This window comes from Pelodiscus sinensis, unplaced genomic scaffold (genome assembly GCF_049634645.1).
Source record: "Pelodiscus sinensis isolate JC-2024 unplaced genomic scaffold, ASM4963464v1 ctg35, whole genome shotgun sequence".
Taxonomy (NCBI): Eukaryota; Metazoa; Chordata; order Testudines; family Trionychidae; genus Pelodiscus; species Pelodiscus sinensis.
The window spans coordinates 8087491-8112502 of NW_027465908.1; the positions used below are offsets into that span (position 1 = coordinate 8087491).

Consider the following 25012-nt stretch of genomic DNA (forward strand, 5'->3'; position numbering starts at 1 on the left):
TTGGGCAAGAAAACTCTGATGGCCATTTTAGCCATAGGGGTTTCTTGCACAAAAAAAGCCTGTTGCCCGTTCATACTACCTTCTTGTGCAAGAGTTCTTGCACAAGAGGGTTTATTCCTCATGGGGAGAGGAATAACTCTTGTGCAAGAAGCCCTCTCTTCCTACGTTTTGCCGTAAATTTACTTGCACAAGAACGCACGTGCAGTGTAGATGCTCCTAAAGTCTTTGCGCAAGAACGGCCATTCTTGAGCAGGAAGCCTGCAGTGTGGATGTAGCCCCTGGGTGCCCAGAGACAGGCTGTCTAGTCACAGTCTGGCTCGGCGCGCGCTCTGCAATGGGAAGACGTCCACGGAGCAGGCAGATGGCAGCGGCACACGGCTCTGGTGGGCCCAGCATCCAGAGGAGCGTTTCCGATACAAGTGTTTATTGACAGTGTCCGTCTCCGTTCTGATTTCACAATGTGGTGAGACACTGGCACCCACAGTAGCATGGATGGGGTGGCTGGAGGGAGTGGCTGGCAGGCAGCCGGTAGGAGCAGTGGCAAGTGGGCCTCATTTGCATATTTAATGAGCCACCATTGTTGTGGAAGAGGCTCTTGTGCTAGGGTACGTCTAGACTACATGCCTCTGTCATCAGAGGCATGTAGATTAGACTACCTGACATAGGAAAATGAAGCAGCGATTTAAATAATTTAAATATGCCTCCTGGGATGAGGTTTACCTGGGAGGTCGACAAATGCCTTTGCTGTCAACCCCCGCGCATCCAGACTACCGCGCTGTGTTGACAAACATCTGATTGGCACAGTGCGGCAGCCATTTAAATTTAAATGAAGCTGCGAGTATTTAAATCGCCGCTTCATTTTCCTATGTCGGGTAGCCTAATCTACATGTCTCTGGCGACAGAGGCATGTAGTCTAGACGTACCTCCAGAAAGAGCATCTACACAGCCTCTTCTTGCGCAATGCTGCTACACTTAGCTTCATTTGCATATTTCTGGCACAAGAACCCACCAGTGTAGACATAGCCCAATTGTTTTCACTGTCAGGGAGCTCAGTGGCCCCTCCCTCTTCCTACTTGCTCTCCCAAAAAAGACAGATCTGGCTCATAGAATCATACAGCTGGAAGAGACCTCAGCAGGTCTACCCCCCTGCTCTAGGCAGGACCAATCCCAACTAAATCAACCCGGCCAGGGGCTTGTCAAGCCGAGACTTAAACACCTCTAGGGATGGAGACTCCACTGCTTTCCTAGGTAACCCATTCCAATGCTTCACTACCCTCCTAGTGAAATAGTTTTTCCTAATATCCAACCTGGACCTCTTCCACCACAACTTGAGACCATTGCTCCTTGTTCTGCCATCCGTCACTACTGAGAACAGCCTTTTTTTCTCCCCCAGCAAGTGCCATGCTGAAAAGCAGATATTGGAGACAGGAAAGCCAGTAAAACATGAGGGTTTGTGGCATGATGAAAGGTGTGTTGGCCTTCTAAGCTGTGGTGCTCAGTGTGAGCCAGGTCAGTTATTCAAAGGTTATGGGTTCAAATCTCACCAGAGTCACCTTAGCTACTCCTCATTTCCAGGGCAGCTTTTACAGAATGGGTAATCCTTAGGCTGACACAAGGATGGGCTTTAGTGCAGACAGTTCCCAGCAACCCCCGGCAAGGGCTGTTCTGAAAAGCTGCAGGTACCCCCAGACTGTTTTGTCCCTCCATGTCTTCTACCAGTGCAGTGCAAAACTCAAGCTATGTCTACACTACACTGTTCTTCTGAAAAAGCTAGGCAAATTGTGAACCCCAATTTGCATAGCTTTTTCTGCTTCTTTTTTTGGAAGAAGCTGTGGCCTATTTACACTGGACCAAATGTGGGAAAAAACTTTTTTTGTAACATCCCTTCTTCATAAAATGAGGTTCACAGAGACACCAAAAAGGCATGTCTGCTCTTCGGAAAAAAATTCGGAAGAGCAGATGTGTTCTCTGGACTAAAGCGTTGTCTCTGTAGTGTAGACAGAGCCTTAATGTAGTATCTTATTTCAAGTTTAGGGTGCAGTGTAGATAGAGGATTGACATATGATACACAATTTGAGCTACAGAAGTTGTCATTTTGAGCTTATTTCAAAAACGCTTTGGTATTTACACAGCACCACATTTCAACATAACCTGCTATTCTGAAATATCCCTTCCTCCTCATGGAATGAGGTTTACAGGGACATTGGACTAGCGAGCCCATTGTATTTCAAAATAAGGGGGCACTGTTAAGATGCAGGATAGATATTACAGATGCCTTAGTACCCCGACATAGCACTGCAGGGTCAAGGTCGCTTTACAGGACCACAGCAGGGGGCAGGTTTGATGCTGAATTTTCAGACTTCTGCTCTTGGGAGTCTCTGTTGCTGTCTACAGCCACGCGTAGGCCTGACCCTGAATCTCCTGAGCCCCAGCCCCTCCCAGACTGCCAGACAAGAGACAGAGCTGCCAGGGGGAAGGTGTTTTCAGACTCGCAGCAGAGGGCACAAATCCCTCTCTAGGGAGCCTGCAGCAAAGGAAGCCAAAAAAGGTGAATTTTGAGGGACTTGTAACAACCAGCCCAGCCGCAGCAGGTCCCACTGAGATTTGAACTCAGAGTCCTAAGTGCTGCCTCTTACACCACGGCTGTGTCTAGAGTGGCAAGTTTTTCTGGAAAATCAGCCACTTTTCCAGAAAAACTTGCCAGCTGTCTACACTGGCCGCTTGAATTTCTGCAAAAGCGCTGACGATATCATGTAAGATTGTCAGTGCTTCTTGCGGAAATACTATGCTGCTCCCGTTTGGGCAAAAGTCCTTTTGTGCAAAGCTTTTGCGCAAAAGGGCCAGTGTAGACAGCTCAGATTTATTTTGTGCAAAAAAAGCCCCGATCGCGAAAATGGCGATCGGGGATTTTTTGCGGAAAAGCACGTCTAGATTGGCATGAAAAGCGTCTGTGCCAATCTAGATGCTCTTTTCCGCAAATGCTTTTAATGGAAAACTTTTCCGTTAAAAGCATTTGCGGAAAATCATGCCAGTCTAGACGTAGCCAGCATGACCTCGCTTAGGGTCTACCATAACTTAAACACTAAGCAGAGGACAATGAGTCACATCTAACTGAAAGTCACAGAAGACAGAAACAGGTTTTATTTCTGGTGGTGAAGAGTCTATTTGGGAGTCCTCAATTATATCTGACACTTTACATCCAGGGTGCATCTAGACTGGCAAGATTTTGTGCAAAAGCAGGTGCTTTTGTGCAAAAACTTGCCAGCTGTCTATACTGGCCGCTTGAATTTGCGCAAGAGCACTGACTTTGTACTGTACAAAATCAGTGCTTCTTGCGCAAATACGATGATGCTCCCGTTCAAGAATAAGCCCTCTTGCGCAAGAATACTTGTGCAAGAGGGCCAGTGTAGACAGGGAAGGAATTTTTTGTGTAAGAAAGCCCCAATTCGCAAAATGGCAATCGGGGCTTTCTTGCGCAAAATCGCGTCTAGACTGGCCACTTTTTGCACAAAGGCACCCATGCCAATCTAGATGCTCTTTTGCGGAAATACTTTTAAAGGAAAAACTTTTCCGTTAAAAGCATTTCCGCAAAATCATGCCAGTCTAGACGCAGCCACCTTGTTTAAAGGCAGAGCTGACTAGAATCAATTGAGAGTCCTTGTCTTGTCTCAGTGATCGCTTGAGCAAAAATCATTGATAAAATCTTGTGTAGACTGACCTTGGTCTCAACATGCAGGCAATATGTGTTAAAGGGCAGTGCAAAGGAGGCAATGGTGGTGAGGAACCATATTACCTAGTGAAATCATTGGTGCTGAAATCACTGAGGTCTGGAATTTGACCACAGAACTGACACTTTCTTAACAGAATCCATTTTTGCTATTTAAAAGGTAAATCAATGTAACAGAAAACTGCAACGCTCTCTGGTAACTTTTTAAAAATCAAACTTTAAACTTTATTGAAAAGATTGGAGAGTTTGCAATTGAAAATATTTGACCTACACTTAAGGCAACTGATTTAATTTTGTGTAAAATTTTGCATCATAAAGGATGGCATTTTTTTTTAAATGTTCAACTATATTGATATACATTTAGATCACATCTATTTCTGATGTGATATTTGGGTGTGGTTGTGTCCTTTTTTTTTGCTCTACAAAAAATTCTGGGTGGTGGGGCCCTGCCAAAACTATTCGAATTGGGCCCCGCACTTCCTAAAGCCGGCCCTGTGCCCCCAAACCTGTGGCCTCAGCACAGGCCTCCAGCCACTGGACCAGGGCCCTGGCTGCCAGAGTGGGCCCTGGCTCCCCCCCCCCTTCCCCTCACTATGTGGCCACAGCAGGCCCTGGCTCCCCCGCCCCCTAGAGTAGCCCTCACCACACAGCAGGCCCTGGCTCCCCCGCCCCCTAGAGTAGCCCTCACCATACAGCAGGCCCTGGCTCCCCACCTGAGTAGCTCCCCCGCCCTGTGGCAGACCCTGGTTTCCCCAGCCCCACCCGAGTAGCCCACTCACCATGCAGCATGTCCTGGCTCCCTGCCTGAGAAACACCTCCCACCCCCACCATGTGGTATGCCCTGGGCCCCCATCAGAGCAGGCCCCAGCCCCCCGCCATGCGGCAGCCCTTGGCTCCTCACTGGAGCAGCACCCCCCCCACACCTCCATGCAGCAGTCCCTGGCTCCCCACCAGAGCAAACCTCCCCACCACGCAGCAGGCACTAGCCCCCCAGCAAGCCCCAGCTGCCAGAGCAGGCCCTGGCCCCTTCACCACATGGCCGGAGCAGGTTGCCACCATGTGACCTCAATGTAGGCCTCAGTCTCTGGACCAGGCCCCCCCATTTCCCCCTACCCCCCACCATGAGGGCCACAGCAGCCCCCGCCCGCGAGAGCACCACTCACCTCTGTGGAGGAGGGAAGGAGAAGGGTGGAGAATTTTTTGTGCGCGGCTGTGCAGGTGCACACCTTAGAGGGAACGCTGCCCGGCACTTTTCAGCGCTGTCCCTCATCCAGGGTAGAGAATCCCTTCGAGTGCAGGACACGTGTTCCGAGGACACGTAAATCTCTTTGTGGCCTTTGCAATACCAGCTCTGCCACATCTACCCTGGCCCGTGATTGCACAGATTATAGGATCCCACCCCTTTAACGCCCGGGGTGTCCACACTGGCCTAGCAAACCACCGCCACAAGAGACACGGCCCCCCCGCTCGACATTACTTCGAAGTAACGGCTCGCTGTTGCAATGCGCATGTTATTTCGAAATAAAGTCAGTTATTCTGAAATAACGCTGCTGTGCAGACATCCCCTAAATGTATGACAAACAAAACTATGATCTTTTCCATTGATTTGTGGCTGGGAAGAAAGCAAACTTCACCACCCTCCATGTTAGGAGTCATTATGTGCCAGCATCTTTAATACAATTAAGTTAATTTGTTGTGACTCGGTAAAAGAATCCCTTCTCTATTTCTTTACCAAACTGCATTTGTTGTGTCTTTATAACCAAGGACATGAAAAGCCCAACACTGCACTGAAATCAATGCACACTGGCTGCGAATATTTCTATAGAAAAATAAACTAAAGACGACGTTGCAGCAGAGATTTCTATGGAGAGGAAGGCAGGATGTCAGGTTGAGGACAGAGCGGTGTTAATTGATGCAAGAGCAGGCAGGGAGGGGCCATATCTTGATTACCAGAGATCGTGTAGCTAGACAGTTGAAAATCGCAGGAGATAATGCAGCCAGAAATTCAAAGAATATTATAAAATCACGTGAATCTAATGAGATTGGTTAATTCATTCTATGTTTTTTTTCACCTATGAATGTTCGAAAGTGCAGCGCAGTATGGGGTGTATGAGCCCTGCTTTCTAGAGAGAGCTGGTCAGGGCAAGAGAGCGAGGGAGCAGCTGCACGTGTGTGGCTGCACTGGTTATGACACATGGACATTGTCACTGAACAGTCTGACAATGCCATAATGAATTGCATTCGCAGATATGTTTTGGATTGCTTGAAGTGCTGCAGCTGACATACACACAATGCCCTGTAAATAAGTCAAACATCAATATAGATGTAAGGGAAGAAAAAGGTCAAAAATTGCATTTCTAAAAATAGATTTTTAATAAAAAGCTGGTGAACTGTAAAAGAAAAGGTTCTTGTGCTGACACCTTGTTACAATAACAAGTTTCTAAATTAGAAGACACTTTTTCTTTCATATTTGACACTGAGATTTCACAGAAGTAGAAAACTCTGCCAGGAGTGAAAGTCCCCTCCCCCCTCATCTGGGGCAGGGGATGGGGCAAGGTGAGGGGAGAAAACCCCACCCGCTGTCTGGCCATGTTTTGTACCAGTTTCACCCTGTGCTGGGATGGAGCAAACCCGGGGCAGAGGGAAAAGGCAGCCTGGGTTCTTTCCAGCCAGAAGGTCCCATTCACCTGGCCTGGGCTGGGCTGCCAGGTGTCCGGTTTCCCACTGGAGGCTCCAGTTGCAAAGGGAAAGGGGCAGTGACCGGTTGGTACTAAACGTCCAGGTACCTGCAGTGACCAGCCCTGCCCCTGGAGGAAGAGCCGCAGCGCTGGGAGGGGCTAGTCGGTGCCGGGGGGTCACTGTCAGGGACTGAGATTCTCTCCGGACTGGGCCGACACTGGGCAGATGGTCAGGGGACCCGCGTTGGCACCCCCAGTGTTGACACAGGGACTGAAGAAAGGGCGGAGCATCCCGGAGAAGGTGCAGGTGAAGGTGAAGAGATGGGACCTGTCAGTCACATTGTAAAACGAGACCTCGCGCGCCTCGTAGTCCAGGAAAACCCCCACCCGGCTGGGCCTGGTGCTCATGGGGAGGGGAGTCGAGGGGGAGGTGGAGACTGTGTATTTATCCCCATTCCTCAGACTCATAGCCCAGTATCCTTGTTTGGTTGTGAGTGCGACTGTCCCCTTCCTGCTCACAGATTCCCTGCAGACCCCCAGGTCCCAGCCTGTCTTGTCTCCCACCTCCACCTCCCAGTAACACCGCCCACCCGCGAACCCCTCGGCGCCCAGCACATTGGGGCCTTTATCAAATCTCTCGGGGTTGTTGGGCAGAGCCTGGCGCCTGTTTCCGTGTCTCGCACGTTTCCGCCCCTCAGACAGGACGAGGTAGGGATTTGCCGTGTCTGGATCCAGCGTCACGTCCACTGGGGAGAGAGTCACAGAGTCAGGGCCGGGGGTGGGTCCCTGGGGTCAACGGGAAATTAAGCTGTGCCCCCGTTAATTGCTGTGCGGGGGGGAGGCGTTATTGTCTGAAGGGAGTCAGGGCCCCTCTGCCGGTGAGGAGACACAGAGCGGGAAAAGGGCAGGAGGAGCGGGCCAGGGGTGGCAAGCTGTCAGTGGGGGGAGGGGCAGGGTAATGCTGGGAGAGGAAAGGGGAGGGGCAGATGATGGGAGAGAGGGGGAGGGAGCCACCATAGGGCCAATGTGGGGCAAGAGGAGCAGGCACAAGGGGACAGAGGGGTGAGGGAAGGGGCAGTCCCCAGGAGGGCTGGGGGGAGGGGCAGATACAAAAAGGGCAGAGAGGGAAGGGGGACACGGGGGGGTAGAGGGGGAGGAAGGGAGCAGAGGGGCACAGAGGCAGACAGAGGGGTGTGGGAAGGGCAGGCCCTAGAGAGGCAGAGGGGGGAGGAGATGTGGGCACCAGTGCGGCAGAGATGGGGTGGGGCCTACACCACAGGACCCAAAGGGGGGCCCAGGGAAGAGACACCAGGCAGGCCGACGGGCAAAGAGAAGAGCAGGCACCAGGGAGGCAGATTCCCAGGAGCGCTGTGAGCAAGACATGAGGAGTCATCCCCAGCTCTGCCATGAGGTTGATGCCATGAGAGGGAAGGGGAGGGGCAGATGAGAGGGGCAGAAGGGGGGCAATGGGGGCAATAGGAACAGGCACCATGAGGACAGAGGGGGGTGAAGGGAGGGGCAGCTTCCAGCCAGGATTTCCCTAGGACCCCCAGAGGGGGTGTGCACCAGTGCTCCCTCCAACTGTTCCTAGCCGTGTGCGGAATACATTTTATAACGTGCACTGAGGTGCACCCAGGACACACAGGCTGTGGGCTCTGCTAATCCGCTGCGCAGCTCCTGACTCTCCCCTGAGAGCTCAGGGCGGGTGTGACAGCAGGGCCCGGACGAACGCTCCTGGCAGCTGTCTGTGCCGGTGGGGCTGGTCCAGCTGCCCTGGCCAACCCACTAGTGTGTAAACAGAGTCTGAGGGAGGTCCCCCCCACCTAACAGCTCGTGAGGAGCCAGGTTGGGATGATGCCAGGCCCAGCCTGTATTGCCAGGGACACGCCTGCCCTGCCTGGGGGCCTGGCCCACAGAGCTGGGCTGCCCGGGATCCGTTCTGCCTGGGGCTGGGCACAAACCACTGAGGTGCCATGTGGGGTCAGGAAATGTTGGGACCCTTTGAGTGTCTGAGTGACGGGCAGCAGCAGAGCTGGACTGGGCCTGCCTGGGGGAGGGGCCCTCAGCACCAAATCTGTGCTAGGGCTTGCCCAGGGCTCAGCTCCGGCCCCGCTGGGATCGTCCGTTCCCACCCCTGGCACCTCTGGGCTCACAAATTCCTGCAGCGCCCTCCAGACTAACAGAGAGATGACTAGATTTGTTGTTGGTTGCTCAGGTGCTATAGGACCACTCGTCGCTTTTTGAGGGTTTTTTTAAGATACAGAATCAATTGGCCCCCCTCTGGCACCTCTCAGCTCAGCCCATCAGTTGGGAAAATAACAAAAATGCTGGTGCCCGGCCCCTCTCCAGTGACACGTTAAGCTCTGGCCACCCCACATGCCCTGCACTGGGGAGCAGGGCTGGGGCTGCCAGGTGCTGGTGAGGAGAGGGTGGGTGGCCCAGGGGGGACCCTCTCTCCCGTGCAGACAGAGCTGCCTGGGCCAGACGGAGCCTTTGGCTTGGTTCAGTGACGGCTAAGCCCTGCTGGGGACAGTGTGCGGGGCTGGGCGGGGAGCGCAGCCCAGCCTGCTCTAGCTGCAAGGTTGCCCACTCAGAGCTGCCATCGCTCAGAGCTGGTGGGACCTGGAGGGATGGGCCGAGGGCACGGGGAGGGGAGCAGCAGAAGGTGCCGGGGCCGGGCCACTGGGGACGGAGCAGTAGAGGAACGGTGGCGCAGAAACAGCAGCAGCCAGAACATGGGTCTGTGGGACTATTTCAGTGACTTCACTCTAGCGCCTGCTTTGTGCCTGGGAACCTGGTAGAAAAATGTTTCCTAGGAGGTCAACACTTTTCAAATCCATTAATTGCCAAGGTCATTGTGTCACGACATCGCTAGTGCGACAGGCCAGTAGCTGGGGGAGTTTCTGTGTTGACTGTGTTGTTATTATTATAATTAATATTTATGCAAAATCAGCCATATTGGGTCAGACCCCTGGTCCCTCTGCCCAGTGTCCTGCCTCCTGCCACTGCAGCGCCTGGAGCAGCCAGAGGGAATGAGCAGAGGGGGAATCGTCTAGTGATCCCTGCCCTGTCGCCCACTCCCAGTGTCCAGCACACAGAGCAGGCTGGCGCATCCCTGCCCATCCTGGCTCAGAGCCAGTGACGGAGCAACCCTCCGTGAACGGATCATGCCCTTTCTGAGCCACCCCCAGCAGAGTCCCACCGGCCGACTGCGCTGCATGAGGAAACGCTGCCTTTGTGTGGGTCAGTCTCGCTGCCTGGTCACGTCACTGGGTGCCCCTGGCTCCTGTGTGCGGTGAAGGGGAAATGACACTTCCTGACTCACGTTCTCCACACCTGCCCACATTCTCCAGGCCTCATGTGGCCCCAGGGGCAAGGAGGGGGTGGGCGATGGTGCAGGTGACAAGGGGAAAGAGAGAGGTGAGGGGGATGGGAGGCAGACCCCAGAGGGCAAAAGGGCAGCAAGGAGAGGAGGTTATCAAGGGGGGAGGGGCATGCAGGGCGGGTGCCAGGAGAACTGAGATGGGCAAGGGAAGGAGCAGTCCCGGGGGAAGGGCTGAGCAGAGGGTCAGAGGCAAGCAGGGCAGAGAGCAGAGGGGCAGGCACCAGGAGGCAGAGTGGGGACAAGTGAACAAGGGAGCACAGGGGGGCAGAGAGTTGTGTGTGGAGAAGAGAGAGCTCAAGGGGGGCAGAGGAAAGGTGAGTGGAGGGGCAGGACCCAGAGGTTAGGAGAAGGGGAGGGAAGGGGCAGGATCCAGAGGGGAGTGTAGGGCGCCAATGGGCTAGAGGAGGAGGGAGGGGAAGGGGCAAACATCAGGGGGCTCAAAAGGGGCCAAGGGCAGGGACTTACACGGGGCAAGCAGCGGGGAGAGGTGGGCCCAGGGGCGGGGAGCACAAAGGGGCTGGCACCAGTGGTTTGCGGAGGAGGGGTGCAGGTGTCGGGAGGCAGAGGGGAGGGGAGGGGCAGAACTAAGGGGAAGGTGGAAGGGGGAGGGAGTGTGAGGCAAGGGGCAGGCGGGGTGGTGGTGGTGGTGAGGGAAGGGCTCATGATGAGGCCTAGGTGGGGCAGATGCCAGGGACTAGCGGGCACAAGGGGCAGGAGGAGGGGCAGGTGCCAGGGCACAGGGGTGCAGCCTGGAGTGGGACAGGCACCAGGGCCAACAAGGGGCCAGGTGTGAAGCAGCTACTGGAGGTTGAAGGGGACAAGGGAAGGGACGGCAGCAGAGGGCGGGGGGGGGGAGGTGCCAGGGGACAGAGGGGGAAGGGAGGGGCAGACAAAAGGGAGGGGGAGGCGAGGGAGGGGTGGGTGCCGGGTCAGACCGGGTGAAAAGGGGGGGACATGATGCAAGTCACATGTGAGGGTGCAGAGGGGCATGAGGAGAACCGGGGCAGAGGGCGGTGAGGGGGTGGGTGCAGAGAAGGAGGTGGGGGGTCAGGCGTTGGGAGGCCAGTGAGGGATGGGGGAGGCACCAGGAGGATGTGGGGAGGGGAAGGGGAAGGGCAGGTGTCAGGGCGATCAAGGGATGGAGCGTAAGGAGAGACATAGGAAGGGAAGGGTAGGGGAAGGACAGGTCTCCACTTCTCCGGCCCAGCCCCTCCCCCAGGGCTGCTAGGAGGGGCAGGGCAGTGGAGGATGGGAGGGGGGTGCAATTGCAAGCCAATGGGCTGTTGCCAATGAGGGCAGTGGGGAGGGGGAGGGGCAATTCCCCACTTCCTGCCCCCTCCACCTGGGAGAATCTGCACAGGGGCCAGTCCCAGTTCACACCCAGGTGGCTGCACTAGGGAACCCGGCTCCCACGGCCTCAGACACTGCTGTGCCGGGGCCGTGCCCCTCCCCTCACTGAGTTATGGGTCAGTAACTGCAGGTCACTGGGGCTGGACTCTGGGCTCCCAGGTGGGGCTGCCCCACTGTGCTGCAGAGCCAGTCTCACCCCCACGCTCTGCCCAGGGCTGTGTTTAGACCCGGGGAGCATCTGCAGCAGCAGAGACTGAGGGACCCCACGTCAGACCCCCAGAGCCCAGCAGTTCCAGCCCCCACCTGAGGGGGGGACCCACATTCCCATCCCTGCCCTGCCCCACACAGGGATGGGACCTGGGGCTCCCAGCTGGGTCCTAGCCCCTGGGCTACAGGCTGCGGGGGAAGCGGCGGCACCTGGCTCTGTCCATGGACACTCGCCAGCAAACTCAGCCTGGGGCCGGGAGCAGTTTCACTGGACCCCAAATCGAATTGTTCTGCCAATAAACTATTAGCACCCGATTGCCCAGCCCCTCTGCAAACCTGCCTGAGCAGCTGAGGTGCCCAGGCCCCAGTGACCGGCAGGGAGGGACTGTCCCCAGCCCCAGCGGGTGACGGGCAGGCCGGGCTCAGGGCACCAGCTGGACACTCCAGAGCGGCTGTGAAATGTGCCCTGGCCAGGAAAATCCCCCCAGCCCTGATCTCAGCCCACAGACCCGGCTGCCAGTGGAGACTCGGCTCCAGCCTGAACTCTCTGCCCAGAGCGACGTGTCCCCTGGGCCCTGCGAGTGGCACAGACCCTCTGCTGCTGCCCCAGCGTCTCCCAGCGCGGGACCTGGCCACACAGACCCTCCCAGAGCCCCAGGGGAGCAGCTGTCCCCAGCTAGCGAATGCTCCAGCCTCCCCCTGGCTCCCTCCACCCAGACCTGGAGCAGACAACCTGGAGACCCTCACACCAGGCTCTGCAGACACGGCAGGTTCGGCTACACATCCGGGCAGAGCCTCCCATGCGCCTGGAGAGAGACACAGACATGCCCCCATGACCCGTCTGGGCAGCCCCCAGCACATGGGCCCAGGCCAGGCCTCCCAACACCTGCTCAGTGGCCCCATTGACCCGGTCAGGGAGGGTCAGGGTGATGGGGCCAGGTCAGATCTCTGGCAAGTGCCAGCAGGTGGGTGGGAGCAGCAGGCAAACTCCCCAGCACTGAGCCCATCAGCCTCCAGCTACTGCACAGCTCCCAGCTGGGTCCACGTGTGTCCTGGGGCCCTAGGCTCTGCCCAGAGTCCCCCGCACTAAACAGCTCGATGTCCCAGGGGCTCCACTCACCTGCAAATCTGTTCAGAGCTTCCCTCATATCAAGACAAATTTTATACCTGCACTGCAGGTCGGTGCAAACGGCTTCGGGTTCCTGGAGTTTCATGTTTTCACTCCTAGGAAGCAAACTTCCCAGCATCAGCAGCTGCCCTGAACTGGCATCGCCACAGGGCCCCCACCAGGAATACAAGGGCAGTGAAAATGGGACACGCACCTGCTCAACGTGCTTTTCACGTCCTGAAAGGAGAAAGAGAATCGATGCTCTGTGTGAACACCGGGGGCATAAGCTGAAGCAATTCCCCAGCCGGGCAGCAGCCTTTCATCTAGAGAATGGATTCACCCTCCCAGGCTTCACTGTTCTGCGGCAAAACCTCCTGCGTCGTTTTGCATTTACACTCGATTCATTGTTTGTAGGTTGGACGGGAATTTAGTTAAATGTTTCTTCCTCCTAGGGACCCCGCCCCCATATCCGTGTTTAGCGACTGGTTGAGGCCAATGCTCTGGAGTCACAGCAGGGATGGGCTTAGCCCAGTATCATTTTTGCATCAAACATTTAATCTCGCAGGGCGCCCCTGGACCTCCACAATTCCCCTCCCACCCAAACAGCACCATCTGGAACTGAAGGAGCCCTTGGTCCGACACGGTTGGTCAGGAGCCCGCAGAACAAGTTTACTCTAAGTCCGGGGTGGGTAATAATTTTTGGCCGGGGCCCACTTCAAAAATATTTGAAGTGTCCCCAGGCTGCCCCAGAAGGGACGGGGCCTAAACTGGAAGGGCAGGGCCAGGAGATGATGCTTCTGGGCTTCCCACCCACAGATCATAATTGGTCTGGGGGTGGGTGAGACCCTTTGCCTCCCCTTCCCACTAGGCACCCATGCCAGGGCGAGAAGAGGCTTCACACACGCCCCCACCCCCAGGCCCTGATTGGCATGGGGGCGAAGGGAGCATGTGAAGCCTCCTCCTGCTCCACCCCTGCCCTGCAAGGAGCACACGGCACTACAAAGTGCCACATGCTCCTTGCAGGGCAGGAGGAGGCTTCGCATGCGTCCCTGCCCCCAGGCCAGTCAGGGCCAGGGGGCGGGGGAGCTGCGCAAAGCTTCCTTCATCCTGCCCCCACCCTGTGCGAGCATACGGCACTTTGAAGTGCCATGTGCTTGTCGCAGGGCGGAGGAAACTTTGCACACTCCCCTTACCCCATGGCTCTAAATGGCCTGGGGTTGGGGGAGCGGCAGAGTCTCCGCGGGCCAGATCAACCCATTTGGCAGGCTGAATCCAGCTCGCAGAGGCCCTTTTGCCCACCCCTGCTCTAACTCTTGGGTTCCAGGCCCATGGATCCGAGCTGTAATTCTGGCTGGAGGCAGAGTTTTGACGCTGTCTCACCTTTAGCAGCTCAGCAACCAGCTGCTGACACTTCCCCTCCATCTCTGCGATCAGCTGCTGCAGGGAGGCGCTTTGCTGGGAGAGTTTGGTGACATTTTCCTGGAGCCTCTGCAGAGTCTCCCCCTCCTCCTCCGCCAGCCTCTGCAGAAGCAGCTGCTCCTCCTCCCTCAGCAGCGTGTGCAGCTTGTTAAATTCACCCGCAATCATCTCTCGCCTTGCCTGCACTTTCCTCTGGAGAAAGGAAAGGAGAGAGGAACCCACAGGCCAGCGCCGAGTTACAGACGGGGCCTCTGCCCGTGAAGCAGGGACTGTGAGGTCAGTGTGAAGTCTGGGAAATGTACCAGAAAGGGCTGGTTTTAGCTCAGAGTGAACAGGGCCAGTCCTGTGGGGAGGTTGCCCAGGGTGCTAGGTAAAGCTGCAGACTGTTATAGCAGGCGACATGGGATGGGCACAGGGGGGAGGGAAGAAATCGAGGGAAAGGAGAGATGTACCAGGGGAGGGGGGGGCGCACAGGGCTGGACACTCTCCCCTCTGCCCCCCGGGGACCTGTCACAGCAGGGTGTGGGCGATGCTCATTCTTGACAACCTGCTCCCAGGGCTGCATGTTCAGCATTGAGGGCTGGTGCCAACAGCCCCGTGGGTGCCATCCTGGGGCTCACATGGGCGTTGGGCCCTCGCAGCATTGCCAGGGCTGGCTTTGGCCTCACCCAGCCTGACCATGCGCCCCATGCCCATGTGCCTACACCCTACACTCTCAGCGAGGAGCTCACTGTAACAGGAAGGGGAACCAGAACGGACGTGTTGTCCCCTGGGTTCATCTCCCAGCTACAGACAAGCCCAGGACATAAGAACAACCAGGCTGGGCCAGACCTAAATTCCAACTAGCCCAGGGTCCTCTCTGCTGACAGGGGCCAATGCCAAGTGCCCCAGAGGGAGTCAACAGAACAGTGATCCCTCTCGTCACCCATTCCCAGCTATGACAGAGGCTAGACACACCATTCCTACCCATCCTGACTAACAGCCATTGATGGACCTAACCTCCATGAATTGATCTAGTTCTTTTTTATACTCTATTAAAGTCGTGCTCTTCACAGCATCCTCTGGCAAGGAGTTCCACAGGTTAACTGTGTGCTGCATGAAGAAAAATTTCCTTTTGTTTGTTTTAAACCTGCTACCTATTCATTTATTTGGTGACACCAAGTTCCTACGTTATGGGAACAAGTAAATAACTATTCCTTACTCACTTTCTCCACATCACTCATGATCTTATAGACCTCTATCATATCCCACCTTAGTCTCCTCTTTTCTAAGCTCAAAAATCCGTCTTTTTCATCACTCGATACAGGACCTGTTTCAAACCCCTCATTGTTTTTGTTGCCCCTTTTCTGAACCTCTTCCAGTGCCAAGAGATCTTCTTTGAGATAAGGCGACCACATCTGCATGCAGAATTCAAGCTGTGGGTGTCCCATGGTTTTATACAAAGGCCATAAGGCATTCTCTGTCTTATTGCCTCTGTATGTCTCATTGGGACAGTAACAGGAGCAGCAGAAGGTGACCGGGATGAGATGGCCATGTGGCAGCAGAGGCTGTGAAGTGGCCGAGCTCTGCCTGGGTTTACTCTGACCTGCCCCCAGCTCTGCTCACTCAGGGGGTGTCCCCGCTGCAGTGTGGTGCCAAGTGCACCACGTGCAGACATACCCCAGCTAGTTTTGATTTACCAGAGCAGGTTTATAGCCTCATCCTGGAGCTTTCAGCTACTTCATGCCTGGGAGCGCTGCCGGGGAAAGGGCTCAGAGATTATGTCTATGCTGCAGAGAGATTTTTTTTTTTAAAACAGCCATTTTTCCGAAAAAAAAACTCCAGTTACATCCACGCTGCAATCGCAGTCTTTCTAAATTAAATTGAATGAATGGAGGGGTTTTTCCCAGCACTGGTAATCCTCATTCTATGAGGAAGAAGCCTTTTTGCAAAAGAGCTTTCAGAAAAAGGCATGTGTGGACGGGGAAGAGGGCGTTCTTTCAGAAGAAGAGGAAAGAGGAAAAAGCCCTGGTGGCCACTCCGTCCATAGCAATCACAGCTGACACATGAGAGAACATCCATTCAGTCTGGACATTCTCTTTTGAAAAAGCAGATCGCTTTTTCGATGTGCTTTTGTTTGCAGGCGATCTCTTTCAGAAGATGATTTCTTGGAAGGTCTCTTTCGAAAAAAGGTTCTTCTAAAAGAAGCCTGAAGGATAGCCAGAGAGATTAACCCAGACACCCACCTGCCACGCTGCGGTTTTTTCCTCCTCTTCACTTCTCAGCACCAGGGCTTCTTCCAGCTGCTCCCTGAGCAGGCCCAGGGCTCCCTGGAGTTTCTCCTGTAGGGCATCCGGGGCGACAAACAGCCGTTATCTGCTTGTCTGGCAGGCGGCGAGCACCATACACACTGGCCGTACACACACGAGGGACCTGGCCTGGAAGGAGGCAGCCACTCAGCTCTGCTAGCCCCAAAGGCACCCTGGGAGCAGAGATGCCCGGCTCCGAGCAGGGGCTCTGCCTACTGCAGCCACTCAGGGCAACTCCGCCCTGGTATGTTAGCGCAGGTGCCACATCCCTACGCATGGGCCAGAAGGGAAATGGCTGGGGAGCCTCTGAATGATCCCTTCAGCTAGAGGGTGAGAGGAGCTGGGGCAGGAACCTTACTGCACCGTGCCCCGGAACCCAGCCCCAGCTCCCCACTCTGCTCTCCTGTGTGTGCCCAGGCTCCCAGGGGGCCTCCCTCACAGCAAAAGCCTCTCACCAGTGCAGCCTCATTACCCGTGCAGTAGGCTGTGATGTGGCTGGAGACCAGCGAGGGACAAGGGAGCCCTGGGTCTGGGGGAGCAGAGACCTGTAATTGTAACTGCTCCTGGGCAGAGGTAACCTGGTGTTCTCGCCCCCTTGAGCAGCCTCTGATTCATTCACCCAGCGCAGCACCATGCCGAGTGAGGGCTGCAAAATCCCTGCTAACCCGTCAAACATCCAGTTAACCTAACGCTTCGCCAGTTAACTGGACTACACGGGACTTCACTGCTGGCTCCAGCCCCTGCGCTCCTGGGCCCGCCGGGAACAGAGGCTGCTCCAGCCAAGATGCCGAGGAAGTCCATGCTCCAACTCTACTGCACCATCGTCTTCCAGATGGTGGTGCCCAGCTTTGCTGCGGTAGCGGAGCGACCTGGGTCCAGGTTACTTCACTTCCCCGTACCATGGAAAAGGGCGGCGGGGCACAGCAGGCTGCTGGGCCACTTCAGATCCCACCACCATACCAAGTGCGGGAATGGGGGCCAACCCCTACTGTTGCCCCACATCAGGCTACCCAGTGACACTGGTTCATGTCAGGGTACAATGGGGTGGAGCAGGAATTGGGATGGGGGGGAGGGGTGAAGCAGAGGTAGGGTGCAGCTGGCGGGTAGGGGAGGTTGCCCTAGATCCCATCCAGGAGGGGAGGGGGGGCTTGCCCTAGATCCTATACCCCCTTGGGGACAGCCCTGGCTGTAGCATCAGCACTTGACATAATTAGGTTGACGTGAGCTGCCTATGTCACTCTAACGCCACAGTGTGAACCAAGCCCCAGGACCTGCCCTGCAGAGCCTGGTCCCTACCTTGTACTCCTGGGCAGCCTCCTCGATAGGCACCACCGTGTGTGCGCGGTGCTCCCGGGACCGGTCACACACCACACAGATGGGGGCTTGATCCTCCTGGCAGAAGAGGTTCAGGGACTCCTGGTGTCTCTTGCACCCTGGCTGCCCCTTGGGCACTGGCCCTGCCGGGAGCTGCAGGCGTTTCACCAGCTCCACCAGGTTCCCCAACTGGTAGTTGGGCCGCAGGTGTCTCTGCAGGATGGTCTCTCTGCACTGGGGGCAGGAGAACTTGGGCTCCGACTCCCCCCAGCACTGGCTGAGGCAGGCCCTGCAGTAGTTGTGCCCACACTCAATAGACACCGGATCTGTGAAAAATTCCAGGCAGATGGGACACGTCGCCTCATCCTGGAAGCTCCTGGCCAGGTCCCCGGCAGCCATGGCCTCTCTGCAACCCCGCCCTACGGGTTGGTTTTGTTTCCCGATCAAATGGAGGAAGCAGCGTAGCCTGTTCCAGCTGTTTGGTTTTTTTTTCCCTCTAAGCAAGATGCACAACTGGGAGCCAATCACACTTGCTGGACAGAAATGAAGAAAGAAGAAAACACCACAGAAGTCAGACCCCAGAAATGCACCAAGCTACCCAAGAAAACTCCCAGGCAGTTACAGACACACAGAACCTTGCTTGTTTAAAAGTCTCAGGGGGAGCCGTGTTAGTCTGTAACTAAAAGAAGCTTAAAAACCAACAAGTTTTCATGGGCACCGCCCACTGCTCTGGGTTTGCCGTCTGAGGCAGTGGGCTGTGCCACGGAAGCTCATGACACTCTCCAGATTTTTTGCTAGTCTCTCAGATGCTACAGGGCCAGGGGTTTCTTAGGGCACCCAGAAGCCGGCGCTGCTCCCATTTACAGGCGTAGGCAGGAGCTGAAGGACTGTGTCCCCTACAGCGAGCGGGGCCTGGGGAGGGACCCTGAAGGGGCAGTGGGATTAATTCCCCCCCATTTACCCCTCATGTTTCACAATCAAATTCTGTTCCCCTTTGCCCCCAATCATACTGGGGGGCTGCTGAGGCACGTGACTCGCCCCCTCATTAACCATCAGCAGAGCCAGGGCCCATTTGGGGCCAGTGTCCCCCAGCGGCTAAGTCGGGGTGGCCCCCCCCCACAGGGTGTTCTACTGCCCCAGGTGGGGAGGAGAATGGGGGTGACAAGGGCCCCCCCACCCCAGGGCAGGACCCAGAGAAAGGCCCCGTCGGGGCTCCGCGGCACGTGCGGAACCCCCCGCGTCGTGACACGCGGTGCCGGCCCCGCCCCCTGCATTCGCCGCTGCCGCCCGGCCCGGGCGCCCAATCGCGCGAGGCGGGGGCGGGGCCAGGCAGCTCCGGGTCAGAGCTAAGCCCGGGCGCGGATCCCAGATCGGAGTCACTGACCCGCTGCGCACGCGCGGTCCGACCCCTCCCCCCCTTCTTCTGCCGCGCGCCGGCCGGGTTTTCAGAGCGTCCCGCCAGCCGCTCCCTGCCCCGCCCGCCTGGGCGTCTGACTCTGTGGCGCGAATTCTGAAGGAGCCGTTGGGGCCGTTACTCGCCGCGCGCCTGGTTCGGCTTCCGGTCAGCGCCGCGCGGGGGGAGGGGCAGGAGGACTCGGAGGCGCTGAGGTGAAGTGGGCGGGAGGAGGCGGGCGGAGCAGGTGACGTGTCAGATGGGGGCGGGGCAGATACATCGCTGCGGGGCAGCGTGGGGAGCTTGGGGCGGGTAGAGATCACGTGACACCGAGGCCGGATAAAACTGACAAGGTGGGGGCGGGGCAATTGGTGAGTTCTTCCCTCTGGACCCCCCCCCCCCAGCTGTGCCAGGCTCCCCAGTGCGGGTCTGTCCCCGCCCCCCCGGGCAGGCGAGTCCCCCCGCGGGGGTTCCAGGCTGCACTTGGCCTAGGAGCTGCTGCGTGTGAGGCCACGGGCCCCCCAGAAACCCGCCCCCGGCCCTTGGGAAGAGCCTCGGCCTCTGGCTGGGCCCCTCCTGTGCGGGAGCGGCTCGGCCTCAGCTTGCAGGGAAAACCTCTTGTGCCAAATGGCCCCTAATTAATTATGCAAATGAAGCACAGCTTCATTTGCATAAGCCTTTGTGTAGATGTAGCGTCTCTCTCTTTTATTCCTGGATCCGGACTCTCACTCCGGTCTCTGGCGAAGGGGCTCTGCCCACGCACGTTCAGATCCCATCACATGTTCAGGTGCTACTGGAGCAGGGTCCCCACCTTATCACACCCAAGGTCGCTTTTTAAATCTCCCAACAGGCCCCGCCCCTGCCTTGGAGCCCCGCCCCCTCTGTTCTCCTCCTGCCCAGCCCTTACTTACACCCTCTGGTGAACAGTTTATTTTTAAACTATGCGATACATAAAATCACGTGTTTATAGTTCTGACATAAATGGATAAATGGTCTGTCAATGGTCTGTCTGTTTTCTGTTTTCTATGCATGATTCATGCTATTTAAATCTATAATGAAGCATTTATATATACATATACTACATATACATTTTGGGGGGGGGAACAGAGTTACAGAGCTCTGCAGCTGGGGAGCAAGTGGAGGCAGAGGCAGAGAGTCCCCTACGTCTCCTTTCTCCAAGGATTCTCCCCCACAGGGAAACCAGTGCCTGCCTGCCCTGGGGCCAACCCCCCAGTGCAGGGAAGCCTCCTGCCTGCCTCCTGCAGGGTTGACTCACCCCTCCTGTGCAGTGCAGGGAGCCCATGCTCCATCCCTCCTGCAGTACACCCAGCAGAGCAGCTAGTGCACTTCTGGAATCTCCCAAAGTGGCACTGAGTTGTAGGACTTCTGTCCATCCCCAGGAAGCCCACACTGCCTCCATTGTCACTGCAGGGAAGTAGTGGAGCTTCTTGGGGGTGAGAGGGAGGGAAAGGGGACAGAGCAGACAGGACACTTTGCAAGCCACTGCTCACAGCCTTGCCATCAACCTCAACCTGTTGGTGACCACAGATTTAAACAGTTCACATACAATGGAAATCTAAGAAAGGTGAATGTCTTCATTGAATCAACACTCTCCCAGGGGGCACTTGGATTTGAACCAAGGACCACTCGATCTGCAGTCAAACACTCTGCCACTGATCTATACCCCCATGTGAGAGCAGTGTCTACAGCCAGTATTGAGAAGTGGGTAGTGAACAAGAGACTTTTGTGTAACACACATCTCAGCTGGGATGGTCCCTCACTGACCCTAGATTGTGACTGGTCCTAACAAGGAGTTTTCCTGAAAGCAGCAGAACTGGGGCAGGACAGAGGTTCTTTCCACATGGAAAAGTTCTTTTGGAACAATGGCCGTTATTCCAAAATAACAATGCAAGAGTCTACACAGCAATTCCGTTAGTTTGAAATAACTCTGAAATAACGGAAGGCTGATTCCAACTTCTGTAGACCTCACTGTATGCAGAAAAATGCCTATTCTGAAATAGCTATTTCAAAATGAGGTGCGTGTACATGCTCCACTTCTGCTGTTTCAAAATACCCCCTCCCCAGGGCCATTCTAAGTTATTCAACCTGGGGCTCTAAATCAAGGTAACACGTCTACATTAGGGAAGCCTCCTTGGACTCATTTTGAGGTTTCCCTGCAGTGTAGACGTGCTATTTTCAAATAAACTGTTCCAGAATAGCTTATTCCAAAATAAACGTGCCGTGTAGACGTAGCCAGACAGTCCTGAGAGATGAAGCAGCTGGAGGAAAGCCAGGAGAGCAGGGGCCAGTCTGAGAGCTGAGTGTCCCAGGTGTCTACCCCAGGCCTTCTGTCTAGGTCCCAGGTGTAAGGGGCAGCACTAATGACTGAATCCTCCAATCTGAGTTTAAATCTCAGTGGGACGGGCTAGGTGGTTGCTGGGAGGTCCTTGTGCTCCAGGCTTTTTGGCTTCCTTGTCTTGAGGTTCACTAAGGGGGGGTTTGCTTGTCTGAGGCCCAGTAGAGATTCGTGAGCAGACTTGTGGTCAGGTGACTGATTCCATCACAGCTGCAGGGCAGAGAGTGTGAGCAGAACGGGGGTGGGGGAGTTGTATACTTTGGGAAGGGTCCTGGCTCCCAGCCACATGCCTTGGAACAAAGACCAATGGTCCCTGCACAAAGTGCATTGTGGGAAAAAGAGTGGGAATAAGAGATGGGGCAGTAGGAAAGGGGCCGGCCCCTCAGCACCAGCGAGCAGGTGGGAGAAGATGGGAGTGAATCCTGCTACCTCTCATGTGCAAAGGGAGCACTAACCCACGTGCAACTCATCTCTAGTGCTCTGGCCTCCACCACTCCCAGCAGCTTTGTGCCCCACTAGGGAGGGTTATTTCAGAGACCAGGGAGGAAGAGGGAGGGGTCTCTGGATGCACGGAGCCCCCTGGCGCTGCCTGTGAAAAGAAAGAACAAGAGCACAAGCAGAAACTTCAATTCCACTTTGTGCTTCTTCACTTTTTCAATCTAAGGATTTTGAAGAAATGCTTTAAATATCTGCTCCAGTGGCGCAATGGGTCAGCGCACAGTACTTATAAAGCAGTACTTGTAGAAGACATGCTGAGGTTGTGAGTTCAAACCTCACCTAGAGCACTCACTTTTAGTCCCTGCTGGGTCGTCCCCTTGCAGTGGTTCCCAAACTTTTCAGCATCACTCCGCCCCCCTTTTGATTTATGAAAAACCCTCATGCCCCCCCCCCCCAAATAGCAGCAAAACTTGTTGAGCAAAAAAGAAAAAAAATTGACGAGGGGAGGGCGGGTCACCTCTTCCCCCTCCCCTGGAATTTCTTCACACCCCCTCTCCTGCCCCCCGGGGCTGGCCCCAGAGCCCAGGGCCTGGGAGTCTGGTCAGCAAGTGAGACTCGCCCGTCAGTCCAAGCTGCTTTCTCCCCGGCTGCCGTTCCTGCCTGTCCCGTGCCAGCGCCACACGCAGGCCAGTGAGGCAGGACGGGGGGTGTCCGTGGGGCCCTGCTCTCAGTCCGTCCCTCACAGGCCCTGTGGGCTGCTCGAGGGCTGAGCCCATCGCCCAGGCCTGGCGCGGGGATGGAACATGGGGCACGTTTCCCCCTGTGAGCGTGTGCGGGGGCAGGAGGGAGTCACATGGGCCCGGCTGAAGGTTTTGTGCTGGGGCTGGAGGCTTGAGCCCGAGCTGTCGGCCTCAGCGGGACTTGCTCCTCCACCCCCTCCCTCCTGCCTTGCTGCCTCCTTTGGCCAGCAGCGCTCAGGGGCAGCCAGGAGAGCCGGCACCAAGGGCAGAGGAGGCCGAGGCACAAGCCCCTCAGAGGGGACAGGCCTGAGGCCTCTGGCTGGCCCAGGCTCACACCAAGGGGCTTTCTGTGGTGCCGGGCGGGGGAGGGAGGCCAGGCCCAGGCCGGTGGGAGAAGGGGCAGCGCCTGCCAGGGCAGCAAGGGGAGCTTCAGGGAGCGAGACGCGGCGTTTCTGCCTGGATCACTCAAGGGTCCTTCTGCGGGTGAAGCGCCTGTGACACTCCTGTGCTGCTGGGTTCCTCTGCCCCTCCCCTGGGAGGCCGGCCCCATGGGGGGCTCTTGCCCTGACACTCGTCCAAGGGCCACCTGGGCAAAGCAGCCTGCCCCAGGCACCTTCCATAGCTCAGCTGGCAGAGCAGAGGCCTGTAGCGGGTGCTGGGCAAGTGCCCTTAGGTGGCTGATTCAACTCCAGCTGAAAGGAGAGATTCTTCTCCCTCCCCCTGGCTGCAGGCCCGGCCTTAGGGCCAGGCGGCTGCCTTGGGTCTGTCCCTTTGGGGCCTGCTGCTACAATTGACAGAAAGGTTTTGGGTTCCAGCTGCCAATCTAATGTCTTGGGCTGCGCAGGCCTTGAGTCATGGCGAGAGCTGGAGGGGAATGGGGAACGGCTGCACTTTGGAATGGGAAGGGGGTGTCTGGAACCATAAAGTAGAACAGTTTTAAGGCTGCTTACAAGGAGGGCACCATGGCTTAGTTGGCTAAAGCGCCTGCCTTGTAAGCAGGAGATCCTGGGTTCAACTCCCAGTGGTGCTTTGTTGCCAGCTCAATGGGTCTTTTCTTCCCACCATTCTTCAACATGTATCTGGAGTTGGTTTTACCTTCAGTTGAGCTTGGTGGTGCCCTCACAGTGGGAGTAGGATAGGAGCAAAGAGCAGGCGGTGCCCTAGGGGTTTGATTTAGTGAGGCTTAGCTAGACTTGCTAAATCAAGCTCTGGAAAATGGATTGCAGCAGTGATCTCCACCTGAGTGAAGACATGGCCTAATGGTGCAATTAGTTAGATGCTGACACTAACAGCCCCACTGCTGGTAAGTCACAGAGGCTACATCTACACTAAGGCTGTGTCTAGACTGCATCCCTTTTCCAATTGCTAATGATGCAGGGATTTAAATCCCCCCCCTGCTTCATTTGCATAAAAATGGCTTCCGCTTTTTTCCAGCTTGGAGCTTTGCCGGATCTTTCAGAAAATAAACCCTTAAAATAAGGAATAAGGGATCTTTTGGAAAAGGTTTTATTTTCCAAAAGATCCACGTCTAGACTGGTGCTTTTTTCCAGCAAAGCGCCGAGCCTGCGTGTTGCACAGCACTGGTAGGAGACATGGAGGGTCTATTGGTACCTGTAGCCTCTCAGAACAACCCCCATCCCGACCCCCAAGTCCTAGCCCTTCCCTCCACCCTTAATGGGGTCTGCTGGGAATTGCCCGGATGCCAGCCCACCCCAGTGTCAGCCTAAGGACTGACTGGTCTGTAAAAGTTGCATCCTGGAAATGAGGAAGCAGCTAAAGTGACTCTGGTGGGACTTGAACCCACAGCCTTTGAATGTCTAGCTGGGCTCACATTAACCAGTGCAGCTTAGAAGTCCAACATGCTTTCCATTGCACCACAGAGCCAGATGGACTGTTGCTGTTGATATCTCCACTCTCTGCTTTTCAGCATGGCAATTGCTGGGGGAAAAGAAAGGGGAGCCAGGTCTGTGTCTTTTGGGAGAGCAGGTAGGAGGGCCACTGAGCCCCCAGCAGTGAAAACTAGGAACCAAGACAAAGCTGCACTTGAAGAACATGGGCATCAACCCACTACTTTTTGCACACAAAGTAAGGGGTTTCCCATTTGAGCTAACTCCCCTGCATGGGAACACATCCCCTGCTCCACCCATCTTCTTCTAGACCCCACAATTTCTCTGTGGCAGCCTGAGGCTCCTTTCTGAAAGGGCCACTTGTGGGACTGACACCCGTGGGCCGGCTAGCTCGGAGGTTTAGGGGACGTGGTGCTCAAATCACACTGACGCGTCTTAAGAGCAAGCCCCTTATTTCAAACCATAACGGGCTCGCTATTCCGACGTCCCTGCAAACCTCATGGCGCGAGGAGTGAGGGGCATTTTGGAACAGCGATTTATTTGGAACTAAGTGCTGTGTAGCCAGCACCAAATTACAAAATAAGCTATTTCAAAATTGACTTGAAATAAGCTACCCAGTTGCATCACTTATCTTGAGCTATGGGACACACCCCTAGTGAGTAAGAGCCCAGCTCTGCCCCTCACTGCCATGGGGCTGTTTGCATTGGCCTCTTCTCTCTGTAGCCAGGCTTCAGCCAGGACTGAGACTCAGGCAGGAGACTG

The 25012-nt window shown here is 55.9% G+C and overlaps 1 protein-coding gene and 4 non-coding genes across 6 annotated transcripts; 2 read left to right on the forward strand and 3 right to left on the reverse strand.

The window, feature by feature from the left end:
* Window positions 1–6050: 6050 nt before the first annotated feature.
* LOC142824451 (E3 ubiquitin-protein ligase TRIM11-like) lies at window positions 6051–19078 on the reverse strand. Of its 2 annotated transcripts, XM_075916422.1 has the most exons (7): window positions 18861–19078; window positions 17459–18009; window positions 16100–16195; window positions 13836–14066; window positions 12670–12692; window positions 12468–12571; window positions 6051–7151 (listed from the first exon to the last, which is right to left on the reverse strand). In XM_075916422.1, exons 2-7 carry the CDS (start codon window positions 17873–17875, stop codon window positions 6589–6591), a joined length of 1434 nt encoding a protein of 477 aa, XP_075772537.1. In that variant the 5' UTR covers window positions 17876–18009; window positions 18861–19078; the 3' UTR covers window positions 6051–6588. The 2 variants fall into 2 exon arrangements, with proteins under 2 accessions (XP_075772537.1, XP_075772538.1); XM_075916423.1 differs by lacking the exon at window positions 16100–16195 and having other exon boundaries at window positions 6052–7151; window positions 17459–19078.
* A 1407-nt stretch (window positions 19079–20485) lies between these two features.
* On the reverse strand, window positions 20486–20557 carry TRNAC-GCA (transfer RNA cysteine (anticodon GCA)). The gene has a single exon. It is a non-coding gene; the product is annotated as a tRNA-Cys (tRNA).
* Window positions 20558–21916: 1359 nt separating this feature from the next.
* Window positions 21917–22010, forward strand: TRNAI-UAU (transfer RNA isoleucine (anticodon UAU)). Its single transcript has 2 exons — window positions 21917–21954; window positions 21975–22010. It is a non-coding gene; the product is annotated as a tRNA-Ile (tRNA).
* Window positions 22011–23359: 1349 nt separating this feature from the next.
* Window positions 23360–23433, forward strand: TRNAT-UGU (transfer RNA threonine (anticodon UGU)). Its single transcript has one exon. It is a non-coding gene; the product is annotated as a tRNA-Thr (tRNA).
* Window positions 23434–24182: 749 nt separating this feature from the next.
* Window positions 24183–24287, reverse strand: TRNAR-UCU (transfer RNA arginine (anticodon UCU)). The gene is made up of 2 exons: window positions 24251–24287; window positions 24183–24218 (listed from the first exon to the last, which is right to left on the reverse strand). It is a non-coding gene; the product is annotated as a tRNA-Arg (tRNA).
* Window positions 24288–25012: the final 725 nt, after the last annotated feature.